Here is a 25732-nt window from a genome sequence, read left to right on the forward strand (position 1 = left end):
TTGGACATAACTTAATACATTTCTTGATTAGCTTTCGAAGGTTGCCCTTCTTCCTCAGATCGGAAATAAGCAAATGTGCTAGCTGACAGTGTTTATAAGTGAAAACATTCAAGCATTACTGTGACAGTCTGACAGGGTGGGAGGAGGGGGGTGGGTAGGCAGTATGCATGGGGACATCAAAGCATATCATTGATATTCTAACAGGGTGGGTGTGGATAGGTGAGGGGAGGGTGATCAGCAAAGTCATACAGCTTTATGGTTTATAATGGGCTAGGAACCCCAGATCCTTGTTAAGTCCTTTCTGTTGGGTGTTAAAATATTCAATCATTCTGACTTCAAAGGTCTTACGTTCTTGTATGGTTTTAAAGTTACCTTTCAGGATTCTCACTGTGAAATCACTGGTACAGTGTCCTAGTCCTGTAAAATGTTGACCAACAGGTGTGGGAACCCTGCTGGTACCAGTATTGTTCATATGATGTCTATGTAAATTGAATCTTGTCTTAAGCATCTGGCCTGTTTCTCCAATATAGCATCCTTCGTTACATTTTTTACACTGAATGATATATACCACATTGGAAGATGAGCAAGTGAAAGATCCCTTTATGTTGAATATCTTTCCTTTGTGGATGACTTTGGGGTCCTGTGAAATATTTTGGCATAGTTTGCAACTGGATAAATTACAGGGAAGTGTGCCCTTCTGTTCCTTTTCAGTCTGTGAAGGAAGTTTACTTCTGATTAGCTTGTGTTTTAAATTGGGTGGCTGTCGGAAGGCCAGTACTGGTGGGGATGGGAATATCTCTTTCAGTAATTCATCCTCCTGGAGTATAGGTTGTAGATCTCTTATGATTTTCCTCAGTTTTTCCAGCTCTGGATTGTATGTCACTACAAGCGGGATTCTGTCTGTGGATTTTTTCTTTTTGTACTGTAGCAGATTCTCCCTGGGTGTTTTGATGGAGGAGGCAATATTCTTGGAGATTATTTTGGGGTTGTAGCCCTTCTGTTTGAAAGATTCAGTCAGGGTTTTAAGGTGTCTGTCTCTGTCCCCTGGGTCAGAACAGATACGGTGGTATCTTGTGGCTTGGCTGTAAATGATGGATCTTTTTGTATGTGAAGGATGGAAGCTGGAGTTGTGGAGGTAGCTACATTTGTCTGTGGGTTTCTTGTATATAGATGTTTGTATACAGCCATCACTGATTGAGACCGTGGTGTCCAAAAAATTGACTTTTTCTGGGGAGTAGTCAATTTTGAATCTGATTGTAGGATGGTATGTATTGAATGCAGAATAAAATTGTTTCAGAGTTTCTTCACCCTCCGTCCAAATCATAAAAATGTCATCGATGTACCGATAGTATTTTAGAGGTTTGGTCTGGTGTGTATTCAGAAATGTCTCTTCCAGCTCAGCCATAAAAAGGTTGGCATATTGGGGTGCTGTCCTGGTGCCCATCGCAGTGCCCATTATTTGCAGATAGATATCATTGTTAAAGTGGAAGTAGTTGTGAGTTAAAATGAATTTGATTAATTTTGTAATAGTTTCTGGTGAGTATTGATGGTCCAGTGTGGATTTTTTTAGGAGTCTTCCACATGCAGCTATGCCATCCACATGTGGAATGTTGCTGTATAGTGATTCTACATCCATCGTGACCAGAAGGGTGCTAGGTGGTAGTTGCTTGATATTTTTCAATTTATTCAGAAAGTCTGTGGTGTCTTGTATGAAGCTGTTAGTTTTGTGTACGAGAGGTTTCAGAATTCCCTCTATGAATCCAGATATTTCTTCCGTGAGTTTGCCAATACCTGATATGATTGGTCTGCCAGGGTTTCCCGGTTTGTGGATCTTGGGTAGCATGTAAAATGTGCCGACGGAAGGTTGATTTGGTATGAGTTTCTTCAGGTGAGGTTGCGCTTGTGTAGGAAATGTTTTGATAAGGTCTTTCAGCTGTTTTGTGTAATCCTGTGTGGGGTCCTCAGTTAGTTTCCTGTAGTATTTATTGTCTGAGAGCTGTCTGTGCCCCTCTTCAATGTATTTTTGTATGTCCATAATTACCACTGCGCCTCCTTTGTCTGCGGGTTTGATGATAATGCGTTCGTTAGTTTGTAGGGTTCTTATGGCCGCTCTTTCTGGTGGGGTAAGATTGTACAGAATTCTTTTTTGTTTGTTGGAGAGTTGTGATTTAACCCTATGTTTGAAACTTTCTATGTAATTATCCAGTTTGTAGTTTTGTCCCTCCTGTGGGGTGAAATAAGTGTTCTTCTGTTTAAGACTGTATTTTGGATCATTTGATGTCTCTCTATTGTGGAAATGTGCTTTAAGACGCATTTTTCTGAAGAATTCTTCTAGGTCTGAATATAGCTGGATTTCATCTAGGTTATTCGATGGGCAGAATGAGAGCCCTTTGGAAAGCACAGAGATCTCATGTTGTGATAATTGATGGTTCGAGAGGTTTATTATCCCCATTTGGTTTGCATCTGTAAAGGTGTGATCAGTATTCCCTGGTTTGTTTGGGCTCTGATTTTCACATGCCTCAGATGTGTATCCAAGTGTCTCCAAAGTGTCTGGAGCTGTTGGTTCTGCAGAGCTGTAGCTATTCAAGGATAAGCAGTTTCTCTCTCTTTGATTTTGAAGAAGAGAATATAGCTTTATTTCCTTTTTGCGGATAGCAATGTATTGTTTTTCTCCTTGGATGTTATGTAGGTCCTCTTTAAGTTGGTTCACAAGGTGTGGATGTAATTCCTCCATGTTCCTCATGGTTACATTCCTTTGGGTTTGTATTATTCTTTTTTTCTTGTAGATTTGATGTATAAGTTCATTTCTCAGCTTCTGACTAGTGCATTTGCAGAGTTTCTCTGCATAGTCAGAATTGTAAGTAGTAGCCATGTAGTGGTCCATTTGAAATGTCTTTTCTTTCCATGTCCACTATCATTCCATCTGCATCCCTATCTGTCCTGGCTTGTATTCCCCTCTGTATCCCTCTCCCTATCCCTCCCCTGTCTTCAGAACCTGTCCTCTTTGTCCCCATCCCTCTCTCTAGTCCAGAATTACCTTCTGTCTCCCTCTCTCTCCTTGAGTCCTGCCTCTTCCTCTCTCTTTCCTTTCTCCTGTACCCCAACCTCAGGGCCAGCATCTCTCTCCTGCTCCCCTTCCCACAGTCCAGCAGCTATCTCTGTACCTCTCTCCAATTTGGGGTGCAGGTCTCTCCCATTCTTCCCTCCTCTGTCCAGTCTCTCTCTTTTCCCTCTGCTCACAGCCCCACCCCAATCCTACCATCTATCTTTCTTTCTCTCACCTCCCTCCGTGGCTCAATCATCTTCCCCTCCAGTCTAGCCTTTCTCTATCCCCTCCCCCTTCCACCAATATAGACTGGTACCTCCTCTTGTATTCCTTCCAGTTTGTTCCCTCCTCCTCCTCCTCATTTTGCCCCCTCCCCCAGCAGTCCTGCAACCTTCTAGTTCATTGCAAACAGTGTCAGTGATCATCAGCCGACCCAGGAAGCCTTGTCTGCCACATCCTGCCTATGTGGGAACACGAAGTAGCTTCAGCATAGGTGGGATGTGGCAAAGACATGACTTCTGGGGTCAGCTGGTGATCACTGACATTGTTTGCATCAAGCTGGAAGGTAACAGGGTCGCCGGGGGGGGGGGGGGGGGAAGAGGCAGTGCCAGTCTTCTTCGGTGGGAGGGTGGGGGAAGAGGGCAAGGTCTCAGACTTCGAGGGAGGATGGATGTGTGGATGTGGCTGGAAGATGCTTGGAAAAACTGGAGTGGTAAGCCATTCTTTTGGGGTGGCACTTGCCACCCTGTAGCGACACCTATGATCCAGACCCAGAAGGGGCTCCTGCCCAGTTAAATCACCTATGTGGGGTTATCTGGGAATATTCAGCTGCACTTAACCCGATAGTGTTGCTGAATATCCCCTCTAACCGCCTAAGCCAAAACCAGCTATGCTGTGGGCAGTCCGGGAGCAGAGCTTTGGTGGAGTTGGCACTCATGTTGTTAAGTGGCAATATTCAAAGAACACGTTTGGCAGACTTATCACTAGATGTAAATGGACATGCAGCTGTATCTGCAGCCATTTATATGTATACTAGCTGTTGAGCCCGTGAAAACGGGTTACTTTTGGAATGGGGGGGTTTCCGAGCCCCCCCCCCCCCCAGAGTCGCCGCCACCACCGCCCCTCCACCCGGCCCGAGCAGCACTGTAAACTTACATCAGCACGCAGCAGCAGGCACATCAGCAAAGCTGCCGTCGGGGCGGGCTTCCTTCTCTGCCTGTGTCCCGCCCTCATGTGACGTAACGTTGGCGAGAGCTGGACAAAGGCAGAGAAAGAAGCCCGACGGCAGCTTTGCTGATGTGCCTGCTGCTGCATGGTGATGTAAGTTCACAGTGCTCGGGCCAGATGGAGGGGCGGCGGCAACTCCGGGGGAGGGGGGGAGGGGGAGCGGTTCCGACGTCTGCAGCATGCCAGTAGAGACTTCCCTCTCTGTCCCGCCCCCGTATTGAAGCGGGGGCGGGGCAGAGAGGGAAGTCTCTACTGCGCATTTGCGAGTGAATACGGTCACTCGCCGTTTATATGTTTGATATACAGCACTATTCACAAGTTGTATTTTCATGTGATATAGATCTAGTTGGTTTTCTAGATCTCTTGTCTAGCCCCTGTTTACAGACTCCTGAAGCAGGCCCTGTCACCAAAACACGGTCTGTGTCGAGTCAGTTTGAAAAATTGATCATTAAAGGCACCCTGCTTTTCTTGTCAACATCGCTGTTTGTTCTTTGCTTGTTTGCTTCATGCGGTGTGGACTCTTGTTTGTGTTTTCTCAAATGCCAATATTCTACACTTAACTGCATAAGGTAACCGGATATATTGGACCGTATAACATACTGTCCTATCTTTGTCCAGTTTCACTTATCCAGTTAAGGGCTCAATACTGGCCTTAACCAGATAAGTACTGTCCATCCACATATAAGAACTCCTTAAGGACTTGATTATTCTATAGCTAAACCAACCACCTACTGATCCCTCTGAATTGATTACATTAGCCATATTATCATTATTGGTCATCATATATTATTGTTTTTTATTATGTGTTATGTAAATTATTCTACAGACATACCTTCCTTATTTCTTACATAGTAATATGTTAATTTAGAACAAACCTCTTACTCTGTTCATAACTATATCTTTTGTAATATAATGTAAACCACATTGAGCCTGCAAATAGGTGGGAAAAATGTGGGGTACAAATGTAGCAAATAAATAAATAAAAATATACCTGGATATTCAATGCCAGTGCCCGGACATGGTTCAGCATTGAATATCTTGGCACAAAGCCAACAGTGGCTAAAAAAAATCGCTCACTGTCACCAACTGATTACCCCTGCATATTTAAAAGATCTGCTTCTGGTGCCATCTCAGTAACAGCAACCTAAACATTCTCAAGTTATCAGGCATATCATGAACTAAAAACAAAACCCTACAAAAGTCACTCGGGACCTATAGAGTAAATATACTATACCATAACAGCATCAACTTTCAAAATTACACAACAGGGGGCCTACCCAAAAAGGCCAGCACTGTAAATATTGCAGGAGGTCTTAGAAAAACCATACATCTCTTGGGAAAACTGGACAAGCCAGATTACTACAGTATAGATCCCTACATAGACACTCCATGCTAAAAAAATATCTGGCCTCATTCACATGCTCTTGATATACCTTCATCAGCTACAGAATAAGTGGCCACAAACTGAAAAAAGAAATGTGTACACAAAAATTCAACTGGAAGTCAGACTGCATGCAATACAACGCCAGAGAAATAGAAGGAGATGCATTTCTTTCTTTCTTTCTTTCTTTCTTTTACTTCCTTTTTAAAGAAATTTACCCAAGGTGGAGTAGGGCAAGAACTATCGGGACATAGGCAATAGACAATTTCAGTATAAAAAATATTCAAATAACAATACATTCTCCCCCAGATTCTATATATGGCATCCAGAATTGCGCATCCCAAAGTGCGCACACAAGTTAATTGAGTAATGAACCAATTAACAACAAAAACTTGGATTGTGAGCCCACTAGGGACAACAAAATACCTGTAAATAGTATATATAAACCGCTTTGATTGTACTCAGAGAAAGGCCATGGCCCTTGATCCTTAACATCAATAAATGGGTGCTAACAACCAATTATTGATGTTAATTGGCACTAATTAACATTTGCGTGTATATCTGGCTGTGCACAGTTCTATAAGCCTTGGCTCCCCTAATTCTACTAGCACATAACTCAAAAGAAGGCATGGCCATGGGCATGTCAGGGGTATTCTGAAAAGTGTGTGGAATTATAGAATACAGCCTCAACGTGCCTAACTTCAGCACTAGCATTTAAACCAGGTTTCAGCAGACCTAAGTCTGGCGCCTAAAATTGGGTGCGGAAATGAGTGCTAAGCGTGATTCTGTAAAGGCACGCACTCTTTATAGAATTGTGCGTAGCTCTGATTTTTTTCCAGCATCGAATTTTGATCGCTATTTACTGAATTCAGTATACTGTGGCATAGTGTATTACTTACAATGTCAACACAATATACATTAAAACATCTTAATAGTAACATAGTAGATGACGGCAGAAAAAGACCTGCACTGTCCACCCAGTCTGCCCAACAAGATAAACTCACATGTGCCATTTTTTGTGTATACCTTACCTTGATTTGTACCTGTCTTTTTCAGGGCACAGACCGTATAAGTCTGCCCAGCACTATTCTCGCCTCCCAACCACCAGCCCCGCCTCCCACCACCGGCTCTGGCACAGACCGTATAAGTCTGCCCAGCACTATCTCCACCTCCCAACCACCAGCCCTCCCTCCCACCACCGACTAAGCTTCTGGGGATCCCTTCCTTCTGAGCAGGATTCCTTTAAGTTTATCCCACGCATGTTTGAATTCCGTTACTGTTTTCCTCTCCACCACCTCCCGCGGGAGGGCATTCCAAGCATCCACCACTCTCTCCGTGAAAAAAATACTTCCTGACATTTTTCTTGAGTCTGCCCCCCTTCAATCTCATTTCATGTCCTCTAGTTCTACCGCCTTCCCCTCTCCGGAAAAGGTTCGTTTGCAGATTAATACCTTTCAAATATTTGAACGTCTGTATCATATCACCCCTGTTTCTCCTTTCCTCCAGGGGTATACATGTTCAGGTCAACAAGTCTCTCCTCATACGTCTTGTAATGCAAATCCCATACCATTCTCGTAGCTTTTCTTTGCACCGCTTCCATTTTTTTAACATCCTTCACAAGATACGGCCTCCAAAACTGAACACAATACTCCAGGTGGGGCCTCACCAACGTCTTATACAGGGGTATTAAAACCTCTTTTCTTCTGCTGGTCACACCTCTCTCTATACAGCCTAGCAATCTTCTAGCTACGGCCACCGCCTTGTCACACTGTTTCGTCGCCTTCAGGTCCTCAGATACTATCACCCCAAGATCCCGCTCCCCGTCCGTACCTATCAGACTCTCACCGCCTAACACATACGTCTCCGTGCATTTCTACTCCCTAAGTGCATCACTTTGCATTTCTTTGCATTGAATTTTAATTGCCATACATTAGACCATTCTTCTAGCTTCCGCAGATCTTTTTTCATGCTTTCCACTCCCTCCGGGGTGTCCACTCTGTTGCAAATCTTGGTGTCATCCGTAAAAAGGCAAACTTTACCTTGTAAGCCTTTGGCAATATCACTCACAAATATATTGAACAGAATCGGCCCCAGCACCGATCCCTGAGGCACTCCACTACTCACCTTTCTCTCCTCCGAGCTAACTCCATTTACCACCACCCTCTGGCGTCTGCCCGTCAACCAGTTCCTAATCCAGTTCACCACTTCGGGTCCTATCTTCAGCCTGTCTAGTTTATTCAAGAGCCTCTTGTAGGGAACCGTGTCAAAAGCTTTGCTGATATCTAAGTAGATTACGTCACAGCACGTCCTTGATTTAATTCTCCGGTCACCCAGTCAAAGAATTCAATGAGATTCGTTTGGCACGATTTCCCTTTGGTAAAACCATGTTGTCTCGGATCTTGCAACTTATTTGCTTCCAGGAAATTCACTATCCTTTCCTTCAGCATAGCTTCCATTACTTTTCCAATAATCGAAGTGAGGCTTACTGGCCTGTAGTTTCCAGTTTCTTCCCTATCACCACTTTTGTGAAGAGGGTGTAAGAGGAGGTGGAACATAATATTGGCAGACAAGATAGAGTGACAGGAGTTAGATGAAAATAAGAGGACTAAATTTCCCATGTACTATGTAAAATATACAGCACATATGAATTCCAAAAAACAGAGTTTAGTAGTTGGTATGGATGGGCAGATTGGATAGGCTATATGGAGGGGCATAATCGAATGCGAACGCCCATCTCCATAGGCGTCTATCTCTGAGGACGGGTCCGCGAAGGGGTGGGCCAGACTGTATTTTCGAAAAAGATGGGCGTCCATCTTTTGTTTCGATAATACGGTTGGTGCCGGGCAAATGCATCGGATTTGGGCGGATTTGAGCTGGGCGGTATCGGTTTTCAGCGATAATGGAAACCGAAGGCGCCCAGCTCAAAAACGAACAACTCCAAGGCATTTGGTCATGGGAGGGACCAGGATTCGTAGTGCACTGGTCCCCCTCACATGCCAGGACACCAACCAGGCACCCTAGGGGGCACTTATAACAATTAAAAAAAGAAAAATACCTCCCAAGTCCATAGCTCCCTTACCTTGGGTGCTGAGCCCCCTAAATCCCCCCCCCCCAAAACCCACTCCCCACAACTCTACACCATTACCATAGCACTTATGGGTGAAGGGAGGCACCTACACGTGGGTACAGTGGATTTTGGGGGCGGTTTGGAGGGCTCCCATTTACCAGCACAAGTGTAACAGTAGGGGGGGGGGGGTGGGCCTGGGTCCACCTGCCTAAAGTCCACTGCACCCACTAACAACTGCTCCAGGGACCTGCATACTGCTATGATGGAGCTGGGTATGACATTTGAGGCTGGCATACAGGCTGGAAAACAAAGTTTTTAAAGTTCTTTTTTTTTGGTGGGAGGGGGTTAGTGACCACTGGGGAAGGCAGGGGAGGTCATCCCCGATTCCCTCCAGAGGTCATCTGGGCAGTTGGAGCACTTTTTGGGGACTTGTTCGTGAAAAAAGGGGTCCAAAAAAAGTGGCCCAAATTCTCGCTTCTGCCACCCTTCTTTTTTCCATTATCGGCCGAGCGCGCCCATCTCTCCTCGGCCAATAAACATGCCCCAGTCCCGCCTTCACCACGCCTCCGACACGCCCCCGTCAACTTTGTCCGTTCCCGCGACATGGTCCCAGTCTCTGGTTTCTGCTTTCCTATGTCTTCTCTTAATATTTTCCAGAATCTCCTACCCATGTGCCACTTCTTCTCACTCTTCCTCTTCTGTGTTTTCTTTTTAAATGAAATTTTTAAATGGGTTAACAATACACGTTAAAGAAAACTGTACAGGTAATATCCAAAACAAACTACAACCACATCGAAACATCCCAGTCTACATCAAGAGAGAACCTTACAGAGTCACCAGGAAAAAAAAAAAGAAAATATTCAAAAATAATTAAATAAATAAAAGTTAGCAGACCTGGAATCACAAATCTAAACCCTAACTGCAGACATAATAGATTTATCAGAAAGAAAATTCTCCAAATACAAAGGATCCACAAAAACATATTAGTTTCTTGTATATGTCACCAGACACTTACAGGGAAATTTAAGGAAAAAAATAGCTTCCACAGCTAGCACTGCAGGTTTAAGCTGCAGGAAAGCCTTCCACTTCAGTTGTGTAGGTCTGGAGACATCAGGAAACATAGTTATTGCCTGGCCACAAAACAACAAATTCTTTTAAAGAAAATACACTTTTAAAACTAACAGCTTATAATGCTCAGATTGAAAAGTTACCAGCAAAGTTGCCCTTTTTGAAATAACATCCTGAGAGGATTCCAAGAACTTTGATAAATCCAAACTATCTGGTGCATTTATTGAGCCCATGACTCCTTCCTGATTAGAAACTTTAATACTCGAAGGAAAATAGTACAACATACTAACATTAACAGAATCAGAAGACAGCTATAGTATATCCCTTAAATACATTCGGAAAAGCTCTAAAGGAGCTAAAAAAAATGTGTTAGTGGAAAATGTAATATGCAAAGGTTAGTCATGCTCTAGACACATTTGCCAAGTTTTCCGTAAGTGAATGAATTAATAAGCTGTCCTTGGTAATTGCAGCCAAAGCAGCCTGACATGAAGTCACCTGAAATTCAACCTTTTCCACCCTTAGTTCTGTACTAGTGAACTTGGCATCTTGATCAGCAAACTTAGCTGAAACTTCTTGAGTAAATTTGCTTAACAAAAATAAATTATCCTGAAGAGACCTTTCAGTTCTGGTGATAGCCATCATAACATCTTTTACAGAAAAATCAGGTAGACTTAAAACTGAAGCTGAGGCTGTATCCTTAGAAGAAAGCAGTACTAAAACTGGTACAGGCAATTTAACTTGCTCAATCTCTTTTGCAAAGGAGACAAAGGAATGGAAAATGACCCTGCAGCCAAGGTCAATGTCCTGGGAGAGGGTAAACACCCCTGTAAAGGAATATTACTCAAATCCCTCAATACTACAAGTTGAGGGGCAGGGGTTGTATCCCTTGAAGGGAGGGAAACTTCAGGCAGAGAAACAGTACTCACAGTTCTAGGAGAATTGCCTGCTAATAAATGCTGCACATGTTGGCCCATTGGTACCTTAACAGCTCCAGGCAGTACAATCTTCATCCTTCTACTTTTATGCTTCCACATAGAAGGAGAGCAGAGTCATATGCTCCTCACTCCTCAGTACTCCATAGGGGCAGAAACTGTCCCTTTGGTCACACCCTTTTGGGCACATACTGAGGCCATGCGCCTGCAGCCTCTTACCATGGCAAGGATACCTCCAAATAGCTGGGTCCAAGGACCTCAGTGATGTCATTTCGGCCAGGCGTCCACTCCAATGCCTGTCAACAAACTCTTCCCGGACTCTGTAAGCTCTCCAAATGCTCTGCGGCAACTAAGGATGCCTCCAAATAGCTGGGCCCAAGGCCCTCCCTCCTGTGTTTTGTAATTTCTTGCATTACAGTACAAGGAGAAAAAAATCCACAGACAGAATCCCCCTTGTAGTGACATACAATCCAGAGCTGGAAAAACTGAGGAAAATCATAAGAGATCTACAACCTATACTCCAGGAGGATGAATTACTGAAAGAGATATTCCCATCCCCACCAGTACTGGCCTTCCGACATCCACCCAACTTAAAACACAAGCTAATCAGAAGTAAACTTCCATCACAGACTGAAAAGGAACAGAAGGGCAAACTTCCCTGTAATTTATCCAGTTGCAAACTATGCCAAAATATTTCACAGGACCCCAAAGTCATCCACAAAGGAAAGATATTCAACATAAAGGGATCTTTCACTTGCTCATCTTCCAATGTGGTATATATCATTCAGTGTAAAAAATGTAACGAAGGATGCTATTTTGGAGAAACAGGCCAGATGCTTAAGACAAGATTCAATTTACATAGACATCACATGAACAATACTGGTGCCAGTAGGGTTCCCACACCTGTTGGTCAGCATTTTACAGGACCAGGACACTGTACCAGTGACTTCACAGTGAGAATCCTGAAAGGTAACTATAAAACCATACAAGAACGTAAGACCTTTGAAGTCAGAATGATTGAATATTTTAACACCCAACAGAAAGGACTTAACAAGGATCTGGGGTTCCTAGCCCATTATAAACCATAAAGCTGTATGTCTCTGTTGATCACCCCACCCCTCACCTATCCACACCCATCCTGTTAGAATATCAATGATATGCTTTGATGTCCCCATGCATACCTCCTACCCACCCCCATCCTCCCACCCTGTCAGACTGTCATAGTAATGCTTGAATGTTTTCACTTATATACACTGTCAGCTAGCACATTTGCTTATTTTCGATCTGACGAAGAAGGGCAACCTTCGAAAGCTAATCAAGAAATGTATTGTTATGTCCAATAAAAAAGGTATCATCTTATTTTCTTTTCCATGTTTTATTTTGCATCTCTGAAATTAATCTTTTCCTTTCAACTTTCTTCCATGCATTTCTCTCTCTTCATTCAGTTTTCACTCCATTCTTACAATCCTCCTCTTTCTACTGCATCTACCTACAGCTTTTCAACTCTTACCGCAACCCAAATATTTCCCATCTTTATTCTCCCTCCTCCCTTATTCCCTAGTCTTTAACTCTTCCCTTTCTCTTTTCTGTGTCCAACATCTCTACCCCCTCTCTGTTCTATCCAGCATCTCCTCTTCTATTCATTCCATCCAGCATCTATATCCTCTCTCTCCCCCTGTCCAGTTTGTTTTGTTTGTTTTGTTACATTTGTACCCCGCACTTTCGCACTCATGGCAGGCTCAATGCAGCTTACATGGGGCAATAGAGGGTTAAGTGACTTGCCCAGAATCACAAGGAGCTGCCTGTGCCTGAAGTGGGAATCGAACTCAGTTCCTCAGTTCCCCAGGACCAAAGTCCACCACCCTAACCACTAGGCCACTCCTCCAGTGGTTCCCCCACCCTGTTCAACATCTCCCCTTTCTCACTCTCCCTATTTTTTCCGTATCTAGGATCTCCCCATCTCTCACTCAGTATACCCCAGCAGTTAGCCTCCCCCCATCTCCCCAGTGTCATTTCTTCCCCCTCTTCCTGTGGAGGAAGGGTGGGGGGTTAGAAATTAAATGCTGTTGGGGAAGAAGGCTTGTAGGGGAGACACTGCTGCTTGCTGCTTCAGACAGTAACCCAGCTGCTAGGTGAAACAAAGTGAAGTGGATGCTACTGGTGTGATTTGGGTGCACTTGTTGCCGCCACAAAAAAATCTGCCACCCAAGGCCACTGCCTCATTTTGCCTATTGATAGAGCCTCCCCTACTGTAGGCATATCCCTCTTTGTTAAAGGGTCCAAAGGCAAATTGAATGCTTTGCTGTTCAAAGCAATCAATACACTGTTGGCACTTGATACATGTGCCAGAGTTATTTGAAGGGATATCTACTATCTCTCCAAGGACAGCATCAGAAGGAGGGAAAGTACAGAGAATTGGGAACCCACTGGATAGGAGAATTAGGGAAAAGGGCAAAGGAAAAATATGAGTCTATGGCTGTTGAATAACTACTTATATTACTACTACTATAAATCATTTCTATAGCGCTACCAGTTGTACGCAGCGCTTCACAACTGAACATGAAGAAAAGACAGTCCCTGCTCAAAAGAGCTTATAATCTAAATCAGGACAGACAGGACCAATAAGGATAAGGGTAGGACAGACAGAAGGACACAAAGGGAAAGGGACTATTGAAGAGAGGAAGACAAGATAAAGGTTACGAGCAAGTGACAAGTTAGGAGTCAAAAGCAACATAAACAGGTAGGCCTTTAGCCCGGATTTGAAGGCGGCCAGGGATGGTGCTAGACGTAATGGCTCATATCTTTCCTTCTATACTGGTTTTATCTGTCTCAACTGTAGATACTTTTATTTTGGGGAACAACCTAATAAATGTGTTTTACTTAGAAATATTATTTTGTTCTGTTTTGCCTTATGCTTCTTTTAATTTGTTTCAGTTTATATTTTCCTTCTTGTGCCCTGTTTGCTGTCTTTTTCTATTTGGGGAATAACCTAATAAAGGTGTTTTACTTAGAAACTAGTAAAAAAGACCCGTTTCTGACACAAATGAAACGGGCACTGGCAAGGTTTTCCTCGGAGTGTGTATGTTTGAGAGAGTGTGTGTGTGAGAGTGACTGTGAGAGAGAGTGAATGTGCGAGTGTGTGTGTGTGACAGAGAGAGAGTGAGTCTGGGTGCGAGTGTGTCTGTGAGAGAGAGAGTGTGTGTGTGAGAAAGAGTGTGTGTGTTTGAATGAGAGTGTGTGCGAGTGCGTATGTGAGACACAGTGACTGTGAGAGAGCTTTCATTTTAAGGACCGTGTTTTGGCCTCCACCTACATCAAGGGTCTAAATATAAAAAACTTTACATAAACAATATCAAAATATAAACAAATGAAAGCGGACAATTTATAGATCATAAAGTTAAAATTAAATTAGCTTACATTGAATACATTGAAATAATATAAAAATGTTATTACATTACATGATCAGTTTGAAGCATAAAAGCGCAAAAGGCAAAGTGGCTCTCAGCATAAAGTGTCATATTAAGAAAACCAGAAATGAAAAATTTAAAAATAAAAACCAAACTGTATCAAATAAATATACAAAGGGCACAAAAAATATCAGCGAATTATTCTAAATACTTTACCTTAAAATGAAGAGTACCAAACACCTCTTACAATTAACGTATCTACCTGTTAGCAAACATTTTTGCAATTATCAAGTAAAGATCATTTCAGTCTACCTTAAGGTGGCTGTTCTTGGAGCTCACATAAGAACAATCAGACATAAATTCTAAAAATTTCCATTAACATTAATAAAGAGATTGTTCATGATATTCAATGACATACTTAGGGATTCTTCTACTAAGGCGCGCTAACGGATGTAGTGCATGCTAATGATTAGCTTATGCGAAATGATAAGATGCCCATAGGAATATAATGGGCATCTTAGCATTTAGTGTGTGTTAATTGTTAGCCTCCACTATCCCCCCAGCAGCTGTCAGTGCAGTAATGCCGACATAGCCCATTCACTTTGAATGGGCTCTATCAGTATTGCTGCGTGGCTTTGTAAACAGGAGGTAAATCCGTTAGCGTCTCTTATTAAAAGGACCCTTTAATTATTAAAATATTTTTTAAAACTTATTCATTCTGAAAATGGAGACAGTGTCAGGTCAATAAACAGCTGCTTGATCCAACTAATGTTTCCTGTGGTCCTTCCATCCAGCTTGTGCCAACTCCTTGTGTCTTTCCGATTGCATGGCCTCAAGATCTACAGAGTTACCAAACATCTGCTTCTAAAGGAAGACTTATTTGGGCAAAAACCTCTTCATTTTTCTCCTTAGAAATCCCTACCTTTTTCTCCCATTGTCAAATTGTCACAATACCTCTTCTTCCTAAAATCTGCTGTTTTGTTGTTGTTTTTCTTTTATCTTTATTGCAGGATGCACACAGTGTACCTTAGTGTAGTACACCTAGATATACAAGTATTGTTGTAAAGGCAAACATTCTAAACAATTATGAAATTTAAAGTAATACAAACATATTTCAACAAATTTTCAAATTGGCATTCTATAGCTCAAACCTCAAAATTATTTGATTTGCTCAATGACTTTACCCTCAATTTGAATGTCTGAGGATCCTGCCACACCCCTTTCTTATTGTCTCCTTTTCCCTAATTCTAACATTCCGCACATACCCAAATACTCCCCAATCCATTAGGTTCACCACACCCTCAAACATCACTGTTATCCTTCCATAGAAGGAATCTACAAAAATCCAGAGATCCCCTCAGGTATATCAGCAGCAGGGTCTCAATATCTTATGTTTATAAAATCAACTATGAACTATGGGGGCAATAATTTACCAGATCAGCACCCTCTAAGCACCACTTTATGTAATACTTTTGTACAAATGTACCCCACATTGTTTATAACGTACACATTCCAGTTTCCTTTTCAGTTTATATGTCTGCAAGACGTATGATGACATGTCGTACATTCTACTAAGCCACCCTTTCATAGGGAGTTTTGTGTGATCATGAAAACCCATACAGAAGACCATCGCCCCCTCCCCCTCAGCATCTACCCCATTCACTTGTTATAATAAAGCTCAGTGAGCGACAAGGGCAGAGCTACTGATGTGAGGAAAAATCCTTTTCAGGGGCCCAGTTATGCACACTATACCCATTTACCCCCAGGCCCTTACCTTTTTAATGTTGTACATACGGATCAGGACCCCTTTGCCCCTGTCATTGAGAATTGTGAGCTTCTCAGCCAGCTTGTGTTGGTAGGTTGGGGACAGCGACATTGCTATTGGCTTTGGAAAATATACAGTCAGTTTGTGGCCAGAAGCATCATCTGATGCTAACTTGTCTAAACTATAAAATGCAGAATCTCGAAAATAGATTCCCCACACCCACCATCCTCCCAGCTTCCTCAATTGGTACACAACCATTGGTTTTCTAATGATGTGCTTGCACTCTGGTTTCTCATTGGTTCAGAGGGCAACTTCAGAAAGGGAAAGACCACAAGACTCATACCACAGCTCTGTTTCCTGTACAAAAGACATTTGCAAAACGTCTCTGATTGCAGAAGAGAAATTTCCTCTTTTAGGTTTATAAATATGTGAGCTTCCTTATAAAAAGAACAACAGCAGTGATGCTGGTCTGCTGCAGGAAGTGAAGGAGCATCAGGTTTTGTCTTTAGTGCCAGTCACTTCAAGGATAATCTGCCTAGCACACATAAGAAAGAAGTTTCTTTAATTCTTGAATTTGGTTTCTGCTTCTTTGCCCAGACAGAGTTGGTGATACTAGGAAGGAAGCTTTTGCAGATCCCAGGATGATGAAATCCTAGACCTAGACAACTCGCAACAATGATATCTGGGGGGGGGGGGGGGGGGGGGGGGGGGGGGAGAGCAGAGTTTTTGTGTAAAGGATTCTAAAAGGTCCCTCTAACCAAGACTGCCACTAAGGTGGTGGGTTATAGAGGAAGGATGGGGGCTTCACTAGGGAAAAAAATTCATGATGGCAAACACCAGTAGCGGCAGATTCTGACTATGCTGAAAGCCCAAAGGAAACTATTGGCCCATAAAAAAAGGTGACCTGCATAGCATATGTAAACCATTTTGGGTGTACCACAGATAGGCAGTATATCCAGTCCTTACCTTAACTTTTTCTGCCACCCCAAATGCTGTGGAGCTGTTTCTATTTCCTGTACCTCGTGCCAGTTTTCTTCAGTGGGTGTGATATTGAAATAGTTTAAGCATATCTGAGTACAAAGTTGAATTAACATCAGAATTATTCCATTACTAGAGAAAAAGGCCCATTTCTCTTAGAAATGAAACGGGCGCTAGCAAGGTAATCTGATTTTGCCATGAATGTTTTTAATGGAAGTGTTTTTAGATATTTCCTGTGATGCTAATGAATGATTTCCCCCTCCTGTCCTCCCTTTCAAGTTGCAGGACGCCCCCCCTTCCCTTCAAGTTGCAGGAGGCCCCCTCCCTCCCTCCTTCCACTCCCCTCCGAGTTCCACGCCCCCCTCTCCTCCGAGTTCAATGCCCCCCGCCTCCCTCTGTCCCTCTCTGTCATCTGAGTTCCAGCCCCCCTCCCTCCCTCCATCTCCTCCGAGTTCCAGGCCCCCTCCCCTTCGAGTTGCAGGACCCCCCCTACCCTTCCAGTTCCACGGCCCCCTCCCCCTTGAGGTGGAGGCCCCCCTCCCCTTCAAGTTGCAGGACGCCCCCCTCCCCTTCAAGTTACAGGACGCCCCCCCTCCCTCCCTCCCTCCCTCCACTCCCCTCCGAGTTCCATGGCCCCCCTCTCCTCCGAGTTCAACGCCCCCGTGCCTCCCTCCCTCAAACTGCAAGAAGGACCTGTCCTCTGGCAGCCCCTCTCCTTCCTGCGTGCCGGCTCTAATTTAAAAATTGTTACCTCGGGGTCTGGCGTCAGCATTGAGGGCGAGCGGCGATTCACACTGCCTTCCCATCTGTCTGAGCTCTGCCTCTGGTCCCGCCCTTCCGTAAACAGGCGATCGAGGGCTGAAGCGGCTCCCGCTGTTGTTGACAGCTGCCGTTCAGCTCTCAGTGGCGATCGAGAGCTGAAGTGGCTCCCGCGTTGCATGTGGAGGAAGGGCTGAAGGTGCTCCCATGGTAAGTTTCTGTGAGAGACTGACAGAAGCATCCTTGAGATTAACGTTTCAGCCCTCTCTCGGTTCTTTTGGTCGGGCACTACCCATCTCCCTGCTTCAAGTAGTAACATCTCCTGACGTCAGGCAAGCAGGCTTCTACTGCGGGAGAGTGACGTCAGGAGATGGTTACAAAAGCAGTGAGAGACATTGGAACGTTGCAGGAGCAAATTATTATATTAGATAACACACCCCAGAACGTTATTAAACTAGTCTCCCTTCCTCCCTCCAATCTCCCTCACTCAATGCTATGAATCTTGGCTTCTGTGAGGATTCTCTTATCTTCTTGAAATCAGGCCAACATTCAGAATGCCGCTGACCATAAAGAAGGGGAAAATGCTTCAGTTTTCCACTAAAATGCAGAGAAGGGCAAATTTTTTTTTTTTTTAAATGAGAGGGGTGGGGTCAGGGAAGCATTGATTTTTTAGTGCACAAAAGGTGTCAAGCCTCTCAAGACTTGTTAACTGTAAAATCTCAATATCTTGAAGTATAACCTCGGCACTCCAGAACACACCTGAAGTCTCATTTTTTTCTGAAGTTTCCTTTATTGAATAAATACAGATAATTTACTCACAGATATTCAGAAGTGTTGCCCCAGGGCACAGAGACTCTGTAATTCTGAGAGCTGTATCAGTGGTTGGCGGTAGAACTCTGAGGAGAGGCAGCTTTATTGCAGAGGTGAGAGAATAGTCGAACAGGTAAAAGTAGCTCAGAGCTAGGTGATTGGAGAGTGCAAAATCTCATTAGGAAGATATATTCAAGGTAAAAAACCAAGTTCGTTCCAGGGAGTGTTAGCAGGACAAGTGCTGTCTGAAGCAAGATGGAGAATGCCTGATAAAAAGGGAGAGTGAGGGGACAAGAAGGGCTCACACAGGCCCAGGGAGAAGAAGGTAAAGACCAATGGGGACAGAGCCTGCCACCAGGTGGCAAGAGTGGTCCCAAAGGACAGCCTTCGATTGGAGAGAAAGGTCATACCTGGCTGACCTCTCAGGACAGAGATAGTAAGAACGACCAGGAAATGATAGCAGGTAGACAAAGGAGCCAAGTTTGGCTGAGAAAGAGAGGAGGTCTGAGCAGCCACATAAACCAGTGGTAACAGTTCTTATACAGACAGACAAGTGTGGCTGCATTGCCTGTGAATTACATTACACACAATGCATTGCTCACATATCTTTGCAGTGGGAACTGCAGCGATGAAGATCCTTAGAAGTGAGAATGACAGTAAAGGCATTAAACACATTTTAGGGTCACATTATAAACTAGTGCAAGGCTGTCAGAGGACAGACACTCCCCGCCTGGTATTGGTAGATACCACTATCATTATTATCACAAGTTATCAAATTGATAGCATGCAAAGTCCATTGTTTTCATTCATGTGGTCCACCGGCTATTGGGGCATCTTCATCACACAGGAGCTGAAACGAGAGACAGACAACAAGAACACTAGACAACACAAAGAAGAGAGAGAGTCTTTGAGTCTCTGGTCTTCATGGGTGGATGGTGACTCTCTGTGCTTGTGCTTCTTCAGGTGGTCCATGAAGCAAAATCTTGGTGGTGGGTCATACGGGCCATTCAATGTGGACAAGATGCTTCGTTGGGTGTACTGTTGCTCTTGGGTGGAGACCCAAAAGGTGAAGATATCTTTTTTTTGGGTCCCAGCTTAAGCCAAGGCTGCGTTGAAGCGAGGGTGTGTCCACTCCCAAGTCTCGGTCCTTCAGGTCTCTAGCACAGTCTACTGAAAGGAATGACATTCAGGAACTCTTTATCTTCTATGGAGAAGGCAGGTTTGTCTTCATCTTTGGTGGTCTGGAACACTGAGCTTCCCAGGTGTTCTGAGTCTCGGTCCTTCAGGTCTCTAGCATGGTCTATTGAAGGAAATGACTCATCTGTACTGAACTCTTTGCTCATTATGTTCAGGAACTCTATCTTTTATGGAGAAGACAGGTTTGTCTCCATCTTTGGTGTTCTGGAACACAGCAGGGGCGTAGCTACGGGTGGGCCTGGGTGGGCCCAGGCCCGTCCAAGCGCACACACTGCAGCGCAGCCTTTTTTCAACGTTTTCTACTTTCGCGATCGCGTACGACCGCAGACGGCAACCGCTCAGCTGATCTCCACTTCTCCATCCAGCCCACTGAAATGCAGGTCACGTCGCGCAGCTTGGTCCATCCTACTTGCGGTATGACGTGGCAGCGTGCACAGCCTCGACCTCACTCGCTCCGCTCTGCTGCTCCGCTCGTGGCCATCTGCAGCACAGTGAGAGTGAGGGAGGGAAAAGGACGAAGTAATGCTGACCTGCGGGGCGGACTGGGAGTGAGTGGCTGTACTTGCAGGGTGGGAGAGGGGCCGGCTGGGAAACAGTGGCTGCACCTGTGTGGGGTGGGGGACTGTAGACCCGAAGAGAAGGGAAGGGAAAGGAAAGGAAAGAGGTTCTAAACCTATAAAAGGGAGGGTTTGGCTGGAAAGAAGGCAGAGAGGTTCTGGACCTGCAAGGGGGGAAGTGCCTGGCTGAGGCAAGGGAGAGAGGTGCTGGATTTATTGGGGGGGAGGGGCTGGACTGGAGTGAAGGAAGAGAGGTGCTGGACTTAAGGGGGAGAGGCTGGGGGCTGGAGGAAAGGAAGGAAGTTGCTGGACCTGCAAGGAGGGGCAGGCTAGAAGGAAGGGAGGTGCTGGACCTATGGGGGGGGCTAGAGGGTAGGCTTGCAGGGGAGGCTCAGGGAAGGAACAGAGGTGCTGTAGCAGGGGGAGAGATTAGGAGGAAAGGGAGAGAGATGACTGGTCAAGGGGATGAAGGAAGAGGGAGACAAATTTTTAACTCACAGTAGGAGAAAGAGCCAAAAGCTGGAAGGAAGGAGAGAAGCTGGATAGGTGGGATCGCAGAGGAAAGAGAGACATTGGTGTGGGTGAGGGAGAAAGGGGAGATACAGAAACAGATCTGAGATGCTGTATGGGGATGGCATATGAACACAGAGGGGCAATGCCTGACAGAGAGGGGGGGGATTTGAAAATAGAGAGGCTATGCTGGACACTGGGAGGGAGGGGTATATGGACACAGGGGAGAGATACTAGATATAGGGGAGAATAGGAACTCAGAAGGGAGGTACTGGATATGTGAGAGCATAGGGACACAAGGGGTGATGTTGGACACAGGGGTAGGGGATAAAAGGGTGATGGATGCAGAATTTTGAACACAGTGAAGATACTGGACAAGGAACTTTGGGGACACAGAGATGGGAGATGGATCGTGGAAATGGAGAGAGAAGGCATGACAAATAGACAGGAGACCTGGTGAGTTAATTAAGACTGAGGAAAGCAGAAACCAGAGACTAGGACCAAGCTGATTTGAAAAATAAAATAGCCAGACAACAAAAGGTAGAAAAATAATTTTATTTTCTATTTTGTGATTAGAATATGTCAGATTTGGAATGTACATCTTGCCAGAGCTGGTGTTAGACATGGCTGGAGCCCAGGCCATAAATTTGGGAGGGAACCCCAAAGCCCATCATGAGACTGCACTGCCTTCAGCTTCCATCATGCTTGTGGCTCTCTCTGGCCAGGGGACCAAGAGCAATTGCTCCAGTTGCATTCTTCTAACACCATCCCTGGCACGTACAATCTTTACATTTTGCATAGGAGGAAATGCATTTCTTTCTGTTTCTCTGGTATTGTATTACATGCAAGGTCTGGCTTCTTGGGGTTTTGATTAAATTTATGTTTATAATTTGTAGTCGATTATTCTATATTTTGGCATTTTTGGTCCATGTGTGTGATTGAGGTATTCTGATGGTATGAATTTTCTATGTAGCCTTCTGTAGTAATTTTGGTTTGTTCAGTTTTCCCAATAGACATATTGCTATTTTAGGACCCCACTGTAATATGTAGGGCAATGCCTTTTTCATAGGTAGGATCCTTGTTTTGGAAGTTAGTGCTGGCATCGTAGATTTGCTCTAGGTTATGAGTGACATTTTGTTTTAAAGATTGTTTTATTTACTATATGGTGGCTGAGATTATGGTGAGTTTTATTGGGAAATGTCCTAATTCTGCTCTGCTCCCATTGGGATGGGTGGGGGGGATCCAGGGGGTTCTGTGGATGCAGAATTTATTTGCCTTTAATACTACACTATACTTTCTGAGATTGTTTCTATAGCGTGTACCTAGAGACATGTGTTGAAAAGTGTTTGGTCTTGCTATACAGGCTAAGTATGTGTGTTAGGGGACCGAGGCTGAAGAGTGCAATCTCTTGTACTTCCCCCTAGCCCTCAATGTGGCCTGCAGTCACTGAAGCCTGCACTGCTACCCTCATTGAAGTTATTGAGAGTGGGGTAGAGGTGGAGCATGGGGTGGGGCATCGGGAGGCAAGTTTTTCAATTTCAAAAAGTTGGCAACCCTGGTGCCCACCCATCTGACCTGTTGGCCCACCCAAAAATTGCCTTCTGGCTACGCCACTGGAACACAGCTTCCCAGGTGCTCTCTTAAGTCTGCTGGAGAGACTGTTTTGTAGAGTGTTGGGACAATGCTCTGTTCCTTCTGGACGGGAACTTCTTTGGTTGTTAGATGGTTGGTACGTGGCTCGAACAAGGAAGAGCACCCACTTTCTAGGACATTGGTGGAAAGTACATTGACACTTGACTTTCTTGTTCGCTTGAGGCAGTCATTGCCTACTGTTGTCTAACCCAAGTTGAGTGGGTGTGCATAGGGAGCGCTGCATGGACTCTTGCATGGTTCATGGATGTCCAGGGGGTCTGGTGCATCTCTATCCAGCAAGAGCGAGATCTCAGCATCTGGATTCAAGTGTGCAAGCTGGTCGGTTATGGGCGTCAGGTGGGGGTGATTCCGGGCAGCCTGTAGCATGGGAATCTCATCCTTGTCATCTGGTATCTGGTCACATTCGACTTGTGTTGGTGACCGTGGTGTGGTGCCGCCATTCATAGCTTCTATCACGTAACCACTTGCTGTTTGCCCTGCCGCCTGTATGGCCCTTGCACAAGTTTTGATGCTGTGTGAGGAGTGGTTGTGGTGGATGTCAAACACTCTGATTTTGTGAGGGACCTGTTGCTCTGCTCATCTGTGATGATGTACATTTTGGCTGCTTTGTCACATCGTCCTTCAAGGTGCACTTAGGTCAGGCATGTCTTGGTGCAGGATCTCCTTTTGCGGTCTCCTTCACACACCTTTGTGCATCTCAGAGTGACTTGGAATGTTGATGTTCTTTCTTCCTCCGTCTCCCCGCCATGATTCGACTCAGGGTTAGAGCTCAGTTCGGCATCATCCAGGTGTAAGGCACAGACGCTCTGGTTGCTGCCATGTTCTGTACACATGATAAGTACTTTGCGATCTTTGGCGAGATGATCTGAGTTCAATTCTTCTACACGTGCAGTTGTTTCCTTTCTCAGCCCGTGTGGTGTCATATACATCTCTTGCTTAGGAGTAAGCCTCATATTCGCTATGTCATCCTTGGAGTCGGATTTCCATGCCCAACGCTCAGGGCAGTCATTGGACTGGGTAAGCTCTGTGCTTCCCAGATCTTTGCTAGCCAGATATTCTGCTGGCTCATCTCTTGCTGTAGTTTCAAGTCGAGCAGCTGACGTCACTGCTGGTTGGTTGGCTTGTGCCCCTCTGAAGCCTGATAAGGAGTGTGGCTGTCCAGGCCCCCCTTGTTTAGGCCAAGGGAGTTCAGCCGATATCCTGCTTGAGAGCGACTGCTCAGGTCTCTATTGCCCCCACCCTGTGTGGAGGCTCAGACTCTGTGGTTGATCTGAGGCGTTTCCATTAGCGCGTTTTTCTGGAGCAAGTGCCAGTGGTAGTGCATCCGTGTGCAAACATGCGTGTGGATCACTGTCGTGCGGGCCTGCCTCCTTGGTGTGCTTTGCCTTGGGCTTGCTGGTTTCAGGTGAATTAGATTCTGCTTTAAAGGAGCGTTCTTGCTCGGGTCTCTCTTGCCCCCACCCTGTGTGGAGGCTTAGACTCTGTGGCTGATCTGAGGCGTTTCCGTTAGCGCGTTTTTCTGGAGCAAGTGCCAGTGGTAATGCATCCGTGTGCATACATGCATGTGGATCACTGTCATACGGGCCTGCCTCCATGGCGTGCTTTGCCTTGGGTTCGCTTATTTCAGGTAACTTAGACTCTGATGAAAATAGATCAGGTTCCTCAGGATATGAGGGCTCTTCTGACTCGAACTGCTTCAATGTGCTAGTAGGTGATGGGGTGCGTGCCATCACATGAGTTTTGGTTCGTAGAGTGTAGTCTTCAGAGGCAAAGTGGCTATGTTGGTTCTTTCCGTCATTCTGACCCACAGCAGCTTCGAAAACCTTGGCCTTTGCCTCAAGTGCAGCTATTTCTTTCTCTTGCTGGAGCGCTTCTATCATAATGTCCAACTCAGCCTCCATCTCGGCCCTTTTGCGCGCTTCTTCAGCCTCTATCTCGGCCCTTTCGTGTGCTTCTTCAGCCTCCATCTCGGCCCTTTCGCGTGCTTCTTCAGCCTCCAACGCAGCCTATTTTAGCTTCAGGGCGGTTTCTTGTTCAATTTGGCGACGGTGAGATTTGGCCATTTCTGCTATCACCCACGCCTGAAGGGCCGCTGAGCTAGCTGTCGATTGGCTGGAGTGGTTTGTTGCACTTGACCTGGAGGATCTTGAGCTTTTGGGCGTATGCTTAGAAGAGTGAGAGCACAGGGAGATGCTGTCTTGTGGGTCTACAGTTGCCTTCACTGCTTTCTTTACAGCCTTTGCTACTTCAGCTCTACGCTTCCGGTCTTTGGCTTCTTGGAATGCCTTTTTCAAAAGACTCTGCTCCGTATTTGTCTCATCTAAGAACTGGCAAAACTCTGCTGTCCTTTGCTGGTAGCGTGCATAGCTGGTCTCTATTGATGACAGACAAGCGTCATTGTCTACCCCTGCCTTTGAAGCATTGAGCATGTTTTATTCCACCTCTCCCCAGAGCTTGTTTAGGTTCTCACTATGCTTTTCCTGCCTTCCTTGATACATTTCCAAAAATTTCTGGGTTAATTTGTGAGTTCTTCTATTCTTGACCCCTTGTTGGGACTGGAGGGGGAGGGTGTCTACCGTATCTGCATTGCCCTCTGGCTGCTCCTGCGTATCTGGTGCAGGGGACACTTCATCTGGTACAGTCTGTGTGGCATTAACATCTGCCATATTGTGCTTGTTTATCTGTCTTGATTAAGTAAGGAGTCAGCTCTTGTATAAGAGGAGGCTAGAGGTGTAGAGGCTACTCTGTATGAAAGCTGTGCTGGGGCTTGCTTGCTTGCCATGGCTTCCCTCTCTTCACTGACTTAAGAAGTGAGTCTACCTTTCAAGCTGTTGAAATCAGTACTGGATCAGGTTTCAGTGATAAGATAATAAGCAGAGGAGATGGCAGAGAGGAGAGTAGTTCTGAGTCAAGGTCCTCCCTCAATCACTCTCTTAGCAACTAATTGCTTCCCACCCTGTTTGCCCAGAGAATCTTCAAAGCTCCGATTTCTGGCTTTGGCTGGAGGCAGGGGGGAACTTCAGAGCATCTTCAAGGTAATTAGCACAGAGGTGTGACAAATTCAACACAAAGAACTCAAGTTGGAAGATTCCTACTCCAAAGTTTCTGATCAACTCTGCAACAGTCACTTTAAGCTAATTTCATTTCTTATTCTTTCTTATGCTTGCTTAGAATGTTAAAATCTTCACAGATTTGCCAATATAAAAACAGTTTTTTCTCCTGACTGTCTGGCTGCCTTTGATTACTGATGATCCAGATGGGAGGGGTTGCTCTTGAGCAGGGAAAGGTACTTAAAAGACAATAGGAAGGTACTTGACTTAATCGCTCTTAGGAATGTGGTCAATGCTGGCTAGCACAGTCTCTCAAAGGTTCTGA

General features: G+C 45.0%; 1 protein-coding gene across 1 annotated transcript in view; it reads right to left on the reverse strand.

Annotated features, from left to right (window-relative positions):
• NCKAP1L (NCK associated protein 1 like) overlaps positions 1 to 16025 on the reverse strand; it is a 338352-nt gene extending 322327 nt beyond the window's left edge. Inside the window, exon 1 of the mRNA XM_030198309.1 lies at positions 15903 to 16025. Coding sequence (XP_030054169.1) covers positions 15903 to 16004 — 102 coding nt within the window. The 5' untranslated portion in view covers positions 16005 to 16025. The remainder of the gene's footprint in view (positions 1 to 15902) is intronic.
• Positions 16026 to 25732: the final 9707 nt, after the last annotated feature.

This window comes from Microcaecilia unicolor, chromosome 3 (genome assembly GCF_901765095.1).
Source record: "Microcaecilia unicolor chromosome 3, aMicUni1.1, whole genome shotgun sequence".
NCBI classification, from domain to species: Eukaryota; Metazoa; Chordata; class Amphibia; order Gymnophiona; family Siphonopidae; genus Microcaecilia; species Microcaecilia unicolor.